This window comes from Leishmania donovani, chromosome 3 (genome assembly GCF_000227135.1).
Source record: "Leishmania donovani BPK282A1 complete genome, chromosome 3".
NCBI classification, from domain to species: Eukaryota; Euglenozoa; class Kinetoplastea; order Trypanosomatida; family Trypanosomatidae; genus Leishmania; species Leishmania donovani.
The window spans coordinates 120,937-132,645 of record NC_018230.1 but is presented as its reverse complement, the minus strand read 5'-3'; the positions used below and the strand labels follow the sequence as shown (position 1 = coordinate 132,645).

The following is an 11,709-nucleotide window of genomic DNA, read 5'->3' as shown; positions in this document are numbered from 1 at the left end:
CGGCGCGGTTGGGCAGTGGCAGTTCGGTGATGATGGTTGAAAACTGAAAAGCGCCAGTGACAGAGGGCCAAAGAATCGTCTGCTCGTAGACGCGGATGCACCACCTCCGCATGGGTGTGCAGTGCCCCTCCACTCCCCTCCTTCCCTCCCACCCCCTCACCGCCCTCCTCCCTCCTCTCTCACCCTGTCCAACACACACTCATCATCTCTTTTTATGTATATATATATGCGTGTGTGTGTGTGTGTGCGTGCGTGCTTGGAACTTCAGAGTGCCACTCCCCCTGAGAGCTGCATCTCTCGAGTTGGTTACCCCTCCCAAGACGTGCAGCGTGACGGCGAAGATGGCAGGAGCCGTGCGTGTTTGGCGAAGCGAGAGGTGAGAGGGCGAGTCGGAGACAAGCGCGCGCGCGTGGGCGGTGAGTGCCATGCGCGGATGTCCCCTCTGCAGCTCTTGCTGCTCAGGCCCTCTTGACCTTTGTGGCCTCACCGTCGTGGTGGCTGTGGGCGGAGTTTTGGTGCGCCACCGGGGGCTGCGCCGCTGACACGCCGACTGGGGCGCCGTCGACGTCGTAATGGAGACAAGCGCCGTTCATGCCCGCCGCTACCGCTGCCGCCGACTGCAGGCGCATCTTGCGCTGCTCGAGGGCCTCGGCCTGGCGCTTCTCGTAGTCCGTGCGCTTCGTCAACGGCTTCGTGAGGAAGAGGGTCACGCAGCCAATAAAGGAGACGACGGTGGCGCCGATGAAGGTGCGCAGCGCCTTATTTTCCGTGGGCGTGTCGGTCAGCACTTCACCGAAGATGAGCGTGAGCAGAAAGTTCGTCAGGCAAGCGGTCCACGTCAGAACCGGTGCGGACGTGCTCTCCGCCATGGGGAAGGTCAGCTCCACAACGTACTCGAACATGAGCGGCATCATGAAGTTCTGGCAGATACCCGCGACCCCGCCCCAGAGCACAAAGACGGCCGTGACGTAGTGCTTGCTATTCTCGTGCACGGCGGGGCCGAAGTGCAGCAGCAGCGTGAGCAGCACCATGACAATCACCACCATCACGGACAGGGCGCACAGAAGCAGCTTGTAGCGGCGGCCATAGCGGTCCACGAGTGGCATAAAGAAGGGGCAGACGACGGTGCCGAGCACGAGGTTGAGGAAGCCGATCCAGCCGGCCATGGCCTCGCTGATGCCGTACGGGGCCAGCATCTGCGGCAGCACCGTCGCCACACCCCAGATGAGACCCAGCTCCGCGGCAGAGCTGATGGCAAGGAGAATGAAGGACCAGTTACTGCGGAACTCGCGGAAGCAGTCCATCAGCACGGAGAAGACGTTCACCGGCTGCACCTCCGGCTCTTCCCTCTCGCTCTCCGACTCCGCGTCCTGAATCTCGTCGATGACGTGCTCCACAGCGGTACCGTTGCTGCTGGCGCACTGGTTGCCCGCCGCCGCCGCCGCCACGTCGCAGCTGCCCTCCTTGCAGGCATCCGTCACGCCGGCTACGAGAGGCTCATTCTTGCCCTTGGCGACGCCCTTCTTCTGCCCGACATGCGGATGCGGCCGGTTGTCAGACTCTTCATCCTCGTCGCTGTGCCGGCGGTGCAACACGTGATCGAGCGCGCGCAGGCGGCGCTCCTCGCGGTTCTGCTGCCGCGCCGCGACGTGGCTGGCGGCGTAGCGCGGCTTCCGTGGAAAGAGGAAGACGACGAGAGCGAGCACCAGCGCCGCGTAGGCGAAGTGAAACCAGAAGAAGTTGCCGAAGTGCTTCTTCGACTGCTTATCCGGGCCCACGAAGAAGGTCGGGATGAGGACGCCGATACCGCACCCGAAATTGAGCGCCGAGGACATGACGGTGTTCGCCACCATGCGCTCCTTCTCCGGGAACCAGCGGTTCGATATGAGCGGAGGCGTCGCGATTGTGAGCACCTCCGTGAAGCTGTTGGAGACCTGCGCGAGGTACAGCAGGGCCGCGTTGGGCCACGCGTAGAGGGCGATAATCTTCAGCAGCGCACCGAGCGCGTTCGCCGCGGCGGCAATCAAGACGCCAATCTTGATGCCGGTCACCTCGTACAGCTTGCAGCTGAGGAAGACGATGACGACGTAGGCGATCACGTAGGTGGTGGCCAGGAAGTTCACTTGTGTCGCGTTCATGTGGAAGTACGTGCGCACCTCATCCACAATGGGCGAGAAGGCGATCCACTGCATGGCGTTGGAGATGGAGAGCAGGCAGAAGATGGGCGCCACCGCGAAGCGCCACGGATCACCGCGCAAGCGGTTTTCCTCGCGCTGCTCGATGTGGGAGAGCGCGCGGGTCTGGGCCGGGTGCAGCAGCGGGTCGGCGTTTTCGTCATCCATAGCGGCGACGAGCGCAGCATCGTCGATGTGGTTCTCCTCCTCCCGCAACGCGAACGCCAGCACTGTGTTTGATGGCGTCTTGGGTTTGACAGACCCTGACGGCTGCTGCGCAGCATCCGCGGCTCCGCGGCGGTGCGGCTCTTTGTTGTCGAGCGGCATTCTTCAGGGAAGGAATACAGGCGGGCGCAGAGGAGATGCTATGCTAGCGCCGTGCGAGTGCGTGTCCGTGCTGCCCGTTCCTGAAGCGACACCACACCAGAGGAGGAGGAAGAAGCGAGGGAGAGAGAGGCAGCGACGCGGGAGCTCGGCGAAAACGGATGTGGGCGTCACAGACGTCGATGATCCACCAATGTCAGGCCTTTCCTCCCAAAACAGCGAAGTGCGCTGCGTCTTTATGTTGTTTGTGGGCGCTCTTCGTGAGGGAAACGGGGGGAGGGGGAGAACTCTGTGACTTGACGACGTGTTCTACAGCTAGGGAGGGAGGGGGCGGGGGAGAAATACACAAGCTTGTGGGCACGTGTGTGTGCGCATATCATCATGTCAAGCCAGCAGGAGAGGGAGGCGTTTGGGGGTGGAGAAGGGGCGGGGGTCGGTGAGGAAGGAGGTTTGAGGAGTTCGTGAGAAGGACGGGCAGGCAGAGAACACAACCATATGTATAGGCGTATACATATATATGTAAAGGCATTCACCTCTATATTCGCTGCGTGCATGCCGAGCACCCCATCACACATACGCGCGCACGCACCAAAGGCCACGCACACAGACGTGAGGTGAGCGGTGGCGCAGCCGCTACGCTGCGGCGGCTGAGCGCGAGCAAGAGCGAACGAAATGGAGAACCCCTCTTACCCCTTCCTTACTGGCCTCCGTGCAGAGGTGTATGCGTGCCTGTCTGTCGGTGGGGTGGGTGGGCGGGTAGGGTGGGATGTGCCTCGTGTCGGCTGCTCGATGCAATGACCGGTTTCGTCTTGAAGGCAAACAGAAAGGAAAGGAAACGAATTTGCGCGCTTCGTTTTTTTTTTTTCTTGGCTATGCATCGCGCGTGCACACACACACACACACACGCGCGCGCGCGCGCGAAAAAGAAAACGTAAAGCAAACGGAGGAAGCAGGCTGAGCATTGGGAGGCAAACACATGCATACATATGTATGCATGTGCACACCATATATCTATATTTTTCCAAGACACGCACCGAGGACAACGACAGCGGCGAGGTAAGGGCTAAGGGGAAGAGAGAGGACACGTCACGACCAACACACACACACACACACACATGCACACGGACGTGTGCGTGTGGTACGTCTTGCACACCGTCCCCCTCTTCACACATGCCGTGAGGATGCACGTTTTTAGTTTCGCTTGGGAGGGGAGGGGAAGGGCTGGTGGGGTTTATGGCCAGGAGAAGAGCCCGCCCCCGCCTCCTCCCTGCACACAATATATAACATACCTATACCTTATCTGTATTCGCGAGAGCAGCAACGTCGAAGGAGGAGGGGGTGTTTGTGTGTGCTGTATGTGGGGGAGGGGGGGGGGAGGGGGTGAAGAAAGGAAGAGGAAGACGCTTGCAAGGGATCAAGGCGAAACAACAAAAAAGATTATATATATATAGACGCGCAAGTACGTGCACACGAACTAAAACAGGGGAACACACTGATGATGAAGCAACGAGGAAGGGCGAAGGCATGAGGGCGTTGCTCGTAGCTCGGCGTCGGCGTGCGTGCGCGTAGGGGTTTAGAGAGAGAGAGGCAGAGGGAGGGGGAGGGGGAGGGGCCGCAGGAGAAAGGTACCGCTGTGTCGTACCTGTTGCCTCCTTCGTTCCCCAAGGGCCACCACCATCTCCACTGGCTATGCTCCCCCCCCTGTGCGCGGCACCGCTCGCATTGTTCTTCGCCCCTTTCGCGCTCCGTCTCTCGCTCGCGCTCGCGCTCGCGCTCCCTCCCTCCCTCCTCTCTCGCAGGAGCCGGAGAGCGCGCGCGAGCACACGCACGAAAACAGAACGGCCATCGGCAACGCCAACCCACAAGAAAGCAAAAGAGCTCCAAAAAAAAAAAGATGGAGCAGGGCAGAAGGATGGCACGCCGTACTGCGCGGCGATCCCCCCCCCCGTCTCCCCCACCTACCAATCCCCCTCCTCCTCCTCCTCTTCGTCTCAGAGGTCTCTCGAGCATGCGTGTGCTATATCGACCGCACCCACCGCTAACCTCGGTGCCTCACTTGCCCATGTGAGCGAGACGACGGCCACTTCTCCGCTCCGCTTTCAGTGCGCTGCCACGCTGCCCTCTATGAAGGGCAAATGAAAAGAAGAGACGCACACGATGTCTCGTGGATGCGCGAAGGTGGATGGTTCTAGCGACAGCGGTAGATGGCGCGCATGCAGAACCCCCCCCCACCAAAAAAACGGGCGTAGCACCGCGACATGAGAGAACGGCAAGCCGCGAAGGAACAACAATGCCGGCATTACACGCAAGGAGCAAGAGAGAGGGAGGAGGTGTGGTCTCGAGAGAAGAAGGCGGATCTTTTCCGCGCCTCGCGTCAGCACCCGAATGCAGTACCAGGTGAGCCTGTGCCTGTGCGTGTGTGTGTGTGTGTGCTACTGAGGGCTACGTGAACGCGCAATGCCACGCAGCTTCACCAGACGCGCCAGGACGCATCCAGCCACACGCGAGAAGACAACAACGAGCACAAGAACGCGCAGAAAATGGCAGCAACCATAAAAGTAAAAAACAAACGCGAGGGCGCGTCCACACACGCACACGCACAGGCCCGAATAGATAGACGCACACATCTACCGCTATATCTCAATGGGTAACAGGGTAGGTCTGTGTGCGTGCGAGAGAGCGACAGAGGAAGGTACACGAGCTCACAGAGAGCGTGGCGTGGCGTGAAGAGAAGGCTCGGTTAGCCTGCACCCTGTGGCACGGGCATGCATGACGACGCCGAAGAGCCAGCAAGTGGGTTTCGTCGTCACGGACGACAGAGATGGCGGAAGGGAGTCGGGCTGCCCAAGAAGGGTCCGAAACCGAAGAAGAGGGGTAAGGCAACGCACGCGCTGCGCACGTATGCACGGTGCTACGCACGAGCAAAGGAGAAAGCGAGCGAGCTGAGGACGGGGGGGAGGGCTGGATGGTGTACGTGCATGAGTGCATCTGCGTATCTGTGCCTGGGTCTAGGGCGACATCCAGAAAAGCTCTCTCTCCTTTCCCTCCTCCGCACCGGTGCCTTCATCTTCATAAAGCGCACACTGTCTTCACCGCTTCAGTTGCCCTTGGGTAGCTGCTCGTGGTTCTCCAGCTCGGCACTGTCGCTCGCCTTCTCCGGGCTGGCGCCGAGCCAGCCGAGCACCTGCGTCATCGGGATCACCGGCAGGATTGTGCGGTCCCACATCTCGTTCAGAATCTCGGCAAAGGCGAGGTAGAGGGCGAGGGAGCCGCAGATGATGCCCTCGTAGCCGGCCGCACGCAGCCCCACGGCGCTGCTCGCCATGCTGCTGCAGCCGAGCATCAGGAAGAGCAGCGTCACGGTGAGAAACACGAGAAAGATGGCGAGGTTCATGCGGATGGTGCACAGAAGCATGACGAAGGAGAAGATGCCCCACAAGAAGAGGTACACGCCTACGAAGTACTCGCTCGCTGGATCCACGAGCTTGGAGGTGCCGGCGGCCGTGTTGGGCAGCATCCAGACGCACACGAGGGACAGCCAGAAGGCGCCGTACGAGGTGAAGGCGACGTACGCGAAGGTGTTACCGCGCACCCACTCGAGCAGACCCGCGATAAACTGCGCACCTCCGCCGAGGCAGATGCCCATGGCGACGATCACCGTCGACAGCGGAAAGCTCCCGGTGTTGTGCAGGTTCAGCAGGATCGTCGAGAGGCCAAAGCCGAGCAGGCCGACCGGGCCCGGGTTCGCGCAGCGCCGCGGTGCGGTTGCTGCCTGATATTCCCACTCCTGGAGCTCACACAGACGCTTCCGCTTCAGCTTCCGCGAGCTTTCACGGAGCGATTTGCCGTTCTTGTTGAGAGCCAGGGCATCCTGGCGACCGAGCGCCGTCTGGGACACGTTGCCGCACGAATACTTCTCATGGAACACATACAGGTCGGCGTTGGTTTGGGCGGCGGAGGTGACGGGCTCATGGGCGGGTTTGCCATTGGGCCCGCTGATCGTGGACATCTCTGGAGATGCGTGCGTAAAGGGGAGGGGAGAGAAGGGGGGGGGAGTAGGGATGGGTGGCGGCGGCGCGTCACCGTGTCGGGCTCTGGCAGGTGCGGTGTAGTGATGGCGAGAAAAGGGCAGAGGCAGGCCGGTGATGAATCACGTGGATGTGCTCTGACGCCAAGCGTGTTGGCGCACCGCTCATGCACGCACGCAGAAACCAGCGAGCTGCAGAAGGGCGACGGGAAGATACCAAAGCAGAAGACAACGTCCGCAAGCTGGAGCAACACGGCAGGACGTGTGAGAGAAGATCACTGGAGGAAGAGGGAAGAGAGAGAAAGAAGGCTTCAGAGGAGAGGCAGAGACGCAGAGAACGCCGGATGCGCTGCATCTCGATGATGCCGACGGAGGGAGGGCAGGAGGAGGTGGATGGGCAGGCGATAGGAAAGAGACCAACAAGGAAAATGCACGCCGGTATGCCCATCAGGAAGTAGAGGTTCAATGTCGTCCAGTCGTGAGCAGGAGACACGGGTTTTGGGGCGGTAGAGGGAGTGGGATGGGGGCGGGGCACCAGACACAGACAAGCGAGGGGAGAGAGATGAGGGAGGAGGAGGAGGCAAGAGGTCCACAGTACACATAAGTACCTACATGCCCGCGCACATACAAATGCCTGCACTTGGGCGTGTAGCCGTGTTTGTCTGGCATCTCCGCGCGTGTGTGTGTGTGTGGGGTGGAGAATGGCGGCGGCAGGGGAGAGCGAGCGACGTCAGTCGGTGGGCAAAAGTCACTTACCGCCTCTACTTCCACAGACACACACGCCCACCATCCATGTGGCGCATACGATGGCCTTTCTGCGCACCACACCAGCGGACCACCTCCGCGCGTTGCATTGTTCCTGGTTTCGCATGTGGGAGGGAGGGGGGGGGGGATAGCATGCGCACGAGCTGGACGATGACGGTGAACGGCGAAAAGAAAACGAGGGAAGGAAGCGCAACAGCATGGCCGAAACACGACGGCGTCGTTTAGCGGGAAAGAAAGACACACACACACACACACAGAGACACACATATATATATATATATATATCATGCATGCATGCGTATGCATATGTGTGTCTACAGAGAACAACGATAAAGGGGAAGAGAGGAGGGAAGGAGACATACAGCAGTGGAGGGGTTGCGCACCTCCGCCGAGGCAGATGCCCATGGCGACGATCACCGTCGACAGCGGAAAGCTCCCGGTGTTGTGCAGGTTCAGCAGGATCGTCGAGAGGCCAAAGCCGAGCAGGCCGACCGGGCCCGGGTTCGCGCAGCGCGGCGGTGCGGTTCTGGTCCCCGTCAAGGTATTCCAAGCTCCTGCCCCCCGTCGGCTTCCGGTTGGAGTGGTAGACGAAGTTGTTGCAGGCGTTGCCCGGACTCCGGCCGTCGCTGGCTCCGACAAGGTAGTCGTAGCTGGCGCGGCTGCGTCGAGCGCGAAGATTGCTACCCATGCAGTCGGTGTTGCTCTCGTGCTTCTGACTACGAGGGTGGTAGTGTCCTCACAGAGCAGGCCGCCCCGCCTCTGCGCCTCGCTGCACATGCTTGACTTGCGACATGGCTGTGGCCCGTGTGCGCGAGAGATAGATGGCCGGGTGAGTTGAGGAACAGTTTTTGGGGTCTGGGGCGGTGGGGATGCTCGCAGAGGGCCGGGAGGAACGGAAAGCGTGAGAGAGCGAAAGCGAAGGCGTGCGACCGTGCACACGTGCGTAGCGTTGAAAGGAAAGCGCAGCGGCCTTCCGCGTGATAGACGTGGCGCGGGTGATGAGGTGTGTGAGGGGGGGGGGCCTCCGGCGGAGGCGAAACGAAAAAAGAAGGGGAGAGAAAGGATCCGGAGCAGGCACGGAGGGAACGAGAACATGGGAGATGCGCGCATGCAGAACGGCGCGCGCCTCTTGCTGCGTGCCAGGGTCTTTGGCAGGGGGGCGGGAGGGGGAGGGGCGGTGCAGCGTACGCGCTCACGAAAGGAAAAAGAGGGCCCACACGCTCGCCCCGCCGCACCGCTCTCGCGTAGGGTGTGGGAGAGGAGCCTTCAAGGCGTGCGGCTCTCCCTTCTCACTTGCCCTCTGTTCCTCCCCCCGGACATACCACCACCACCACTACCACCCTGTCTCTCGCCCCTTGCGCCGCTTCGCACGGAGCATGGGAAGCGTTAGTGGCCCATCTCGCCGCCGCCGCCTCAAACAAGGGCGTGAGAAAAGGGGCGAGAGGCACCGTTGAGCTCAAGCACGCGTTGCGGCTGTTGCTGTTGCGGGTATCGTTGCTGGCTGTACTTAGACGCTTGATATCAGTGCCATCACGGATGCGCGAGGCCGCAAAAAGCAAAAAAAAAGTGAACAAGGGAAACGGAGAGAGAGGGTGGGGAGGGGAGAATCATAGACACACAAGCATGGTAAGCAAGGGAAGATCGACCTGTGCTCAGGGAGCAGTCCACACGTGCAGTCGCCATGAAGAACAAGAAAAGGACGAAGGCAGCCGCTGCCACCACCGCCACTACAGCAGATCAACAAGAAGAGATGCGCCCGCAAATCAGTTTTCCATTTCTGCAAATCTCTTCTTCTGTGTGACGCGCGTCTCTCTCTCACACACACACACAGAGGAAGGCGCCAATACGAGGTGAGGATGAGCCCACAACATGTGCGAGGGCTTGGAAGGGGAGAGGGGAGCTGGTTAGTTCGGTGTGTGTATGTGGGTTTGGGTGGGCGGGTTCGCTTTTCCCAACGACGTTGAGACCGGCAGAGTGAGGAGAGTGAGGAGGGCGGAAAAAAAAAAGAAAACAACAACGAGCTCCACCACGAACAAACGAAAGGCAGAGGCGCGCCAGAGAACGATGCGAGGCGAAAGAGGGAGAGGGAGCGGGCGCGTACACACGCACATCGGTGGACCCTCCCTCCTCCCTCCTCCCTCTCCCCTCATGCATCCTCTCCGGGCGCAAACGGCAAAGAAGGGGCCAGAGACGTGCGCGCGTGCGTGCGTGTGTGTGGGCGTGCGCGGGTTCACCATCGCCGTCGTGGCGTCGCACATGGGCACACCATGTCTTGTCGGCGCTTGACAGAGAGGAGCAGAGGAAGGTAGATGAGAGCCGCCGCAGCACCAACAAGAAAGAGACGAGCATCTGACGAGGGCGATGCGAAAGGAGAGGCACTTGCCCACCCGCCCTGAGACAGACAAGGGGAGGGAGGGACAGATATATAGATAGACATGTGTGTGTGTGTACTGGGAAGACAGAGGGCCACAGGGCACGTCGTTTTGAATGCAAGAAAGCGGTTGCAGGGAGAGAACAACAAAAACACGCGTACATGCCTGCGTGTGTGCGTGTGTGGGGGGAGGGGGAGGAGAAGGAAGGGGGGAGGAGAGACACTATACCGGGGAAACGCAGCCACGACGACCTCACACACGAGCATGTGCATAGGCCCACATCACAGACGCACACGCGCACACGTAAACACGGACGGAGAAAGGCGACACTTCGAGTACGCGCAACTGTGGTGAAGGAAGGGGGGGGGGTGATTTGGGAGAGAGGGAGGGCGTGCGGATAGGCGCGTGCTCGAGCGACTTGCGTGTGAGACACTTTCTCCGCACGCACGTGAGCGCCACCACATCGGGGGCAGAGACAGACAGAGGAGAAGGGGGGGGATGTGAGGGCCTCGCAGGAGGGCAAAATGAAAAAAGGAAAAGTAAAGAAGAGCGAACACACGCACCCACACGAGGGAAGCAACTCAAACTAAAGACGAAACCGCGGCTGCCGTGCTGTGCGCGTGCGTGTGTGTGTGATCGCTTGCAGAGAGAAAAGAAAAAGACACACACACACACACGCACACAGAAGGCTCACGTAAGCATGGAAAGAGAGGGGGAGAGAGGGGGGAGGGGAGAGGAGTTAGGGCAGCAGAAGATGGAGAAGGATGCCAAGGGTGCCGATGGTGGGATGAGCATGGTGACAGTCCAAATGGAGCAACAACGACAACGATAACCATGCGGGCAGATGAAGAAAGGGAATAACCCCAAAGGAATGGCAGCATCGTGTCAAGTGGAACGACAAGACATAAAACGGAGGGCCGCCGCAGCAGCACACCATCCCCAGGAAAGGCTAGGAAGGTGGACGGGGAGATGCCACTCTTGTGGCGTATTCCCGTCCAGCCCCCAGCTATCCAGGCCTTCTCCAAGTCTTCTGCTGTGCTCTTCTCACAGCGTCCCCCCTGTCACAGGGCGCATCACTCTTCACATGTGCAACGGAGGACTACATCAGAGAGAGAGAGTGACTCCTCAGAAAATGGCGACCACCACAAAACCGGAAGCCCGAGAAGAGGAAGAGCAAGCAGCACCAAAAGCCTGCCGATGGACGTGAGAGGGGGGGGGGAGGGTAGCGTATGATGATCGGGAAGGATCCGCGTGCGCGAGGGCGTGCAGGGGGGAACAAAGCCGAAGAACGGAAAAAAAGGAAGCCGACAGTCGAAAGAGGCCCGTCTGCATCCTCAGCTGTATCAAGCACCATCACAGCACAGCACCACGAACACACACCCGACACTAGGGCGGCGCCGCTGGATGGGCGGGGCTGACGCCGATATACCGATAACATCACCCCCTCGTCCCGCGCGCGCATGCCCCGAACCCCAAACTCGAACCGAGCCTCCTCCGACTCCAGACCGCGCCGCACGCACGAACACCGGAGAAAGAGGGGGTTGGAGGGGGTGCGGGAGAGAGCGAGAGGGAAAGCGGCAGAGGCACAACACTTCTGCCCGAGCCCACCCCCTCCTCTCCTCCCGTGTGTGCACATGCCCGTTGTTACCTCCTCACTCCCCTGCCCGACTGCTGAGACGCGTTGCGCGTTGACCTATTCCTCTTATCCAGCTGTGCTGCCTTGTAGCCCTTTAAGGCGCCGATCCAGCCGAGCACCTGCGTCATCGGGATCACCGGCAGGATTGTGCGGTCCCACATCTCGTTCAGAATCTCGGCAAAGGCGAGGTAGAGGGCGAGGGAGCCGCAGATGATGCCCTCGTAGCCGGCCGCACGCAGCCCCACGGCGCTGCTCGCCATGCTGCTGCAGCCGAGCATCAGGAAGAGCAGCGTCACGGTGAGAAACACGAGAAAGATGGCGAGGTTCATGCGGATGGTGCACAGAAGCATGACGAAGGAGAAGATGCCCCACAAGAAGAGGTACACGCCTACGAAGTACTCGCTCGCTGGA

At 60.6% G+C, this 11,709-nt stretch overlaps 3 protein-coding genes across 3 annotated transcripts; all 3 read right to left on the bottom strand.

Annotated features, from left to right (window-relative positions):
- Nucleotides 1-458: 458 nt before the first annotated feature.
- LDBPK_030390 (MFS transporter, putative) lies at nucleotides 459-2,501 on the bottom strand (the record flags this gene model as incomplete). The annotated part of the gene is made up of 1 exon (XM_003857956.1): nucleotides 459-2,501. The coding sequence occupies one exon, from the start codon at nucleotides 2,499-2,501 to the stop codon at nucleotides 459-461; it is 2,043 nt and encodes a 680-aa protein (XP_003858004.1).
- A 3,094-nt stretch (nucleotides 2,502-5,595) lies between these two features.
- Nucleotides 5,596-6,507, bottom strand: LDBPK_030380 (hypothetical protein, conserved; the record flags this gene model as incomplete). Its single annotated transcript, XM_003857955.1, has 1 exon — nucleotides 5,596-6,507. The coding sequence occupies one exon, from the start codon at nucleotides 6,505-6,507 to the stop codon at nucleotides 5,596-5,598; it is 912 nt and encodes a 303-aa protein (XP_003858003.1).
- Nucleotides 6,508-6,987: 480 nt separating this feature from the next.
- On the bottom strand, nucleotides 6,988-8,067 carry LDBPK_030370 (hypothetical protein, conserved; the record flags this gene model as incomplete). Its single annotated transcript, XM_003857954.1, has 1 exon — nucleotides 6,988-8,067. One exon carries the CDS (start codon nucleotides 8,065-8,067, stop codon nucleotides 6,988-6,990), a length of 1,080 nt encoding a protein of 359 aa, XP_003858002.1.
- Nucleotides 8,068-11,709: the final 3,642 nt, after the last annotated feature.